Source organism: Bison bison, unplaced genomic scaffold (assembly GCF_000754665.1).
Source record: "Bison bison bison isolate TAMUID 2011002044 unplaced genomic scaffold, Bison_UMD1.0 scf7180017864472, whole genome shotgun sequence".
NCBI classification, from domain to species: Eukaryota; Metazoa; Chordata; class Mammalia; order Artiodactyla; family Bovidae; genus Bison; species Bison bison.
In genome coordinates, this window is record NW_011495033.1 from 14,583,686 (window position 1) to 14,589,638 (window position 5,953).

Sequence of the window (5,953 nt, forward strand, 5' to 3'; positions counted from 1 at the left end):
CAAGTGGCCATCCCTGAGCTCACTACATGTCTTCATTCAAAATAAAAGAGTATATTATAGCTTTTACACCTGTCTCATCGCCTCTTACCTTCATACTGCCAGTAGGGAGAGCAAGAAAAGTGGGGGTCATCCTCAAAAAACCCATCTGTGTATCAGGCTAATAGAAGCAAACATTTTTGTGATGAGGAAAGTGTCAAGATTCTGTGTTGTATCTTGCAACATTTTTGCTAAAGTCACCCTTTATCTTCACTTGTACCTAAATTGAACACCAAAAGGAAAATATTTATTTCTCCAACATTCAGTTCAGTTCAGTTCAGTTCAGTCGCTCAGTCGTGTCTGACTCTTTGCGACCCCATGAATCACAGCATGCCAGGCCTCCCTGTCCATCACCATCTCCCGGAGTTAACTCAAACTCACGTCCATCGAGTCGGTGATGCCATCCAGCCATCTCATCCTCTGTCGTCCCCTTTTCCTCCTGCCCCCAATCCCTCCCAGCATCACAGTCTTTTCCAATAAGTCAACTCTTCGCATGAGGTGGCCAAAGTACTGGAGTTTTAGCATTAAGAAAATGCAAAAAATTGTTCAAACAACCAAGCTGATTTTGGTAAGATCAGAGAAGTGAGAGCACACAATGTTACATGTTGATAGGGAAATTCAAATTCCAAACGTGCAAAGAGAAGTATAATCTTCCTAGACAAACAAGTAACCATCATATTTAAAGTAAAATTTCATGAGAAAGCTTTATTCAAGTCAACCAGTCTCAATTTTATGATATGACAAGATATCAAATAAGCATAATCAATAACTATCTTCAATCTGGTTTACCCTTAGGGGCCTCAAGATGGCTGACTTGTAAATACCCTTACACTTCTTTTCTATAAAACAAGATCAGTTCAGTTCAGGTCAGTTGCTCAGTCGTGTCCGACTCTTTGCGACCCCATGAATCGCAGCACACCAGGCCTCCCTGTCCATCACCAACTCCCGGAGTTCATTCAGACTCACGTCCATCGAGTCAGTGATGCCAGCCAGCCATCCCATCCTCTGTTGTCCCCTTCTCCTCCTGCCCCCAATCCCTCCCAGCATCACAGTCTTTTCCAATGAGTCAACTCTTCGCATGAGGTGGCCAAAGTATTGGAGTTTCAGCTTTAGCATCATTCCTTCCAAAGAAATCCCAGGGCTGATCTCCTTCAGAATGGACTGGTTGGATCTCCTTGCAGTCCAAGGGACTCTCAAGAGTCTTCTCCAACACCACAGTTCAAAAGCATCAATTCTTCGGTGCTCAGCCTTCTTCACAGTCCAACTCTCACATCCATACATGACCACAGGAAAAACCATAGCCTTGACTAGACGAACCTTTGTTGGCAAAGTAACGTCTCTGCTTTTGAATATGCTATCTAGGTTGGTCGTAACTTTCCTTCCAAGGAGTAAGCGTCTTTTAATTTCATGGCTGCAGTCACCATCTGCAGTGATTTTGGAGCCCCCAAAAATAAAGTCTGACACTGTTTCCACTGTTTCCCCATCTATTTCCCATGAAGTGATAGGACCGGATTCATGATCTTCGTTTTCTGAATGTTGAGCTCACTTCACCACCAGTTGAAGAAGTGTATGTGTACCCACGGAACTCTGCTCAATGTTATGTGGCAGCCTGGAAGGGAGGGAAGTTTGGGGGAGAATGGATACATGCACATGTGTGGCTAAATCCCTTTGCTGTCCACCTGAAACTATCACAGCATTGTTCATCAGCTATACCCCAACACAAAATAAAAAGTTTAAAAAAACTGTATGTGTTATCAAAATGGAGAACTTGACCAATTGAATACATCTGGACTGGTAAGCTCTTGATAGAGTTCATAAAATGAGTTTGGGAATTGTATACAGCTGGATTTTTTGGAGAACTTTTTACTTCAACAGTTCTTGAGATTCACCATATTTTTGTCTTTCCTGAGCTGTTTCATTATTAAGCAGTCCAATCAGCTTCTCTTTTGCTCTTTTCTCCATGTTTCACAGGACTCAGCACTTCTCTCACTGTGGACTTTTTTCCATTAACCTATTTTGCATTTGATTAACTTGCTTTGGGCAGCCTTTCATGAGTCAATTTTTTGACTGTTTGGAGTATGCAGTTACACCCTCTCCTCTAGTGGAAAATTCCAGTGACCTTAAAGGTATTCATTCCACTTGCGTTCAGAACTGTCTTGAGCACTGATAGTTTGTCTTTTCCTCATATTCATCATATGGTGAGTTATGAGTGTACGCCAAGTACTAGGCTATTTCACCTGTTCCTTTGTGAGCATCCAAGTTGATAAACTCTTAAGTCCATTATGGCCTTTATTAGGATTTTCCAGATACTGTTTGTGGTTCTCAGTGGGACAATACCTGTAGGAAAAGCCATAATCTGTAAGATAAACCCTATCTGGATTTCTGTAACCCGGAAGTAGATTCACTGCTTTTGTATCACTGTGAGCATATTCATTTTCATGTATATTTTCCAGTATATCCAACATTTGGATACCTAGCTGCAAGACAGTTGCCTTTTTTAAAGTACCATTTTAGTCTGAGATCTTCTATGAGTCCACTTCCCCTGGAGGAGGGCATGGCTACCCATTCCAGTACTCTTGCCTGGAGAATCCCATGGACAGAGGAGCCTGGGGGGCTACAGTCCATAGGGTTGTAAAGAGTTGGACACGACTGAGTGACTAAGCACAGAGCACAGTCTTTCCATTACCATAAATCCGTAACTTCTTCCCTTGAATTCCATAATACCAGATCTGTAAAAAGAGGAATTCCTTTTAAATAAGGATGTAGTTTGGTTCTATCCACCTTTTGATAGTATTTTGGGGGGAGCTCTTGAAAAAATTTAAATTCTTATAATAGCCATTTTCTTGATATTCTGCTTTTATTATGTATATCCTGTATCTGGTTTACTTGTGCATACACGCTCAGTCGCTTCAATTGTGTCTGACTCTTTGAGACCCTATGGACCATAGCCTGCCAGGCTTCTCTGTCCATGGGATTCTCCAGGCAAGAATACTGGAGTGGGTTGCCATGCCCTCCTCCAGGGGCTTTTCCCAACCCAGGGATCAAACTGATGTCTCCTGTGTCTCCTGCATTGCAGGTGGATTCTTTACACACTGAGCCACCTGGGAAGCCCAATTTCTTTGTGGGGAAAGTGAAATATAGCAAACCAAATTCTCCAGAGCCAGTCATCTTGCTCAGTACCCATTGTTCTCCTTCTATGTCATACAGAACCTTGCCTTTTGGAAGTGGAACAGGCATTTGTATCTCCCATTTCTTCTTGGTGGCATCACTTCAACCACGGAAGCAGGCACCAGGGCAGAGCATGGTGTCTCACTCCGGTGCAGCTCCTCCCTGAGTCTGGGGCACAGGCAGGCAGCAGGGACCAGAAGTGAGAGAAGGACCCGGGACTCAGGAGTGAGAGAGGGCCAAGCAGTCCCTTGGGCCCCCAGCTCCAGGGGCCTGGCAAGTTTGAGGACCAGAATTTTATATTCTTGAGACCTGTGTGACTAGCTCAAAGTTCCTCAATCTATTGAGATACCTGATATGTAAAAACGTTTTTTTTTTTTTTGGTTTGGGGAATTCCCTGGTGGTCCAGTGATTAGGATTTGGTGCTTTCAATGCCACTGCCTGGGTTCAATCCCTGGTCAGGGAACTGAGATCCTGCAAGACCCACAGCATGGCAACAACAACAAAAAAATTTAAATTTTGACTTTATGTCTCTAATCAATTCTGAATATAAAGATCCAGAAACTGTGATCCTAAACATCCAATAACTGTCATGACCCTTCAGAGTCAACAGTGGAATGCTGGATACCGTGGGCTCTGTCTCAGAGAGGGAGAGAGAGAACCAGCATGCAAAAGGGAGAGAAAGATGACTGTGTTTCTCTCTTATCCAAAGCGATCATCCAAGGACTTCCCTGGTGATTAAGAATCCATCTGCCAGTGGAGGGGACATGAGTTTGAGCCCTGCCTCAGGAAGGTCCCACATGCTGTGGAGCAGCTGAGCCCAGGCACCACAACTATTGAAGACTGCACTCCCCAACAAGAGAAGCCACCACAGTGAGAAGCCCACGCACTGCAAGGAGAGCGTAGCTACAACTCGCTGCAACTAGAGAAAGCCCACAGGTGGCAGCGAAGACCCAGGGCCACCAGAAATAAATATGAATAAATACATGGTCATCCAAGGTGGAAAGTCTTTCTTCAAATGAAGAAAGGACTGGAGTCAAGCTGATCAGGATAGCTGAGAGGAGGGGCTTGTGAGAAAGGAGTACCATGTATTGTGTGACATGCATCTACCAGGCAGTGGTTTCCAGATGAAGAAGCCAAGTCTCAGGCGAGTCAAGTAACTTGTCCAAGGTACACAAATAGCCATTTGTGATTGAAACCAATGACTGACTCCTACAAGCCTATGTGCACTCCTGGGCCAAGAATGTGTGAGAATTTATGATTTGAGCAACCTGGATTTTCACCCCACGGCCAACCAAACCACCCCCAAAACCTGTAGAAAGCTGGGATTCTATTTTGTGACTTATATTCAGTGCAGCTCCAAACCAAATTGGGACAGTTTTGCACCTTGCATCTTATTAAAATTGGGGCTAACACAGTGGGATTGATTTGAGGAGCCCTGCCTTCGTAGGATATTCAAACTGGTTCCTTCTCTCTGGATGAGTCTCTGAGAGTTCCTACAACCTGGGGAGAGTAAGGGAGGATCTAGAGCCTTCATTCTACACCAGGAAATCCTGGATTTGCTAAGAACTTGGTCAAAGCTTTGGTGGTGTCAACACGAAAGACAATCCACAGTTGCCGTTACTGCTTGAGAGTCTGAAGAACTGTGTCTGTATGCCAGAATATTTAATAGGAGGCTCCTTCCTTTATGACATCACCAGGCAGGTAGCTAAGGGGACTAGTAGAGACACCTGGAGAACAACAGCCACTTTTGTGGGAGTGCAAGAACAGCAGCTTTTAAAACAGGATAAATATTCAGGCTTTCTTAGGACCCTGAATACAAACCAGCTGGTAAAATATGGGCTCTACCCAAAGAGGCACAACGTATCATGTGGTCAAGACAAATAAAACTGGGTCCAGGGTAGCAGTTTCAACACAGAAAGGGGCCGAGGTTACTAGCATGACCCCTCAACGGGGACAGGGGTACCTTATCTCCTCGAGCCAGCGGAGTGGTCCAGCCTCCACGATCCCAATAGGCCATCGAAGATCAGAAGCTGGGCACGCCACTGCTCTCCATTTATCATCAGACTACCTTCGCTCTAGCTCCCCTCAGTCAGGGCCAGGCCCCTCTGGAGCACCCAACCCTCGAACCGAGACCCGATCCAGAACTGATACATCCCGCCAGGCCTCTCCTTCTCGAAAGCTGACTCAGGGCGAGTCGATGCTCTACACGGGTCAGATGCAGCAGAATGTCAGTCCGTCCAGAGAGGAAGCAACTAGAAGAGGGGTTGAGATCAGGCCAGGACGCGACATCAGTAATCGTTTCTCGTTAATTCCAGAGGCCAAATCCTCTCGCCGGTTGAGTTTTGTCGACCAGAAGGATGACTTCACACTCTTAGAAGACGAGCCACCCTCCAAGGTCCAATACCCACAAGGGGTCAGAGTTCCCCGGAGGCCTTTGATTTGCCCAAAGGATGAAGCAGTCCAAACTGAGCCCATTCGAAAGAATGTGACTGCTGGGGATATCAGATCACCAAGGAGACCCCCTAGCCCAGAACGTGGCGGCAACCGCACCTATCCAGACTCTCGGTCAACCCAGAGAAGAATTCCTGGGCCAGAATCTGACACGGGCCGTCAGAACTCAATTTATGCAGAACCTAAGGCCTTGCGTAGAAGTGTGAACTTGGAATCATCCCTCACACTCTCTGTCCTTAAAGATTTGAACAGTGGACACAAGGCTTCGATGCGCCCTGAGCCTGAGCCTGGCCACAGG

The 5,953-nt window shown here is 45.7% G+C and overlaps 1 protein-coding gene and 1 pseudogene across 1 annotated transcript in view; one reads left to right on the forward strand and one right to left on the reverse strand.

The window, feature by feature from the left end:
* Positions 1-2,259: 2,259 nt before the first annotated feature.
* Positions 2,260-3,286, reverse strand: LOC105004191 (annotated as a pseudogene).
* A 1,854-nt stretch (positions 3,287-5,140) lies between these two features.
* The window catches only part of LOC105004192 (chromosome unknown open reading frame, human C17orf47), a 5,301-nt gene continuing 4,488 nt past the window's right edge, over positions 5,141-5,953 (forward strand). The window contains exon 1 of the mRNA XM_010861719.1: positions 5,141-5,938. Within this exon, the coding sequence (XP_010860021.1) occupies positions 5,141-5,938 (798 nt within the window). The remainder of the gene's footprint in view (positions 5,939-5,953) is intronic.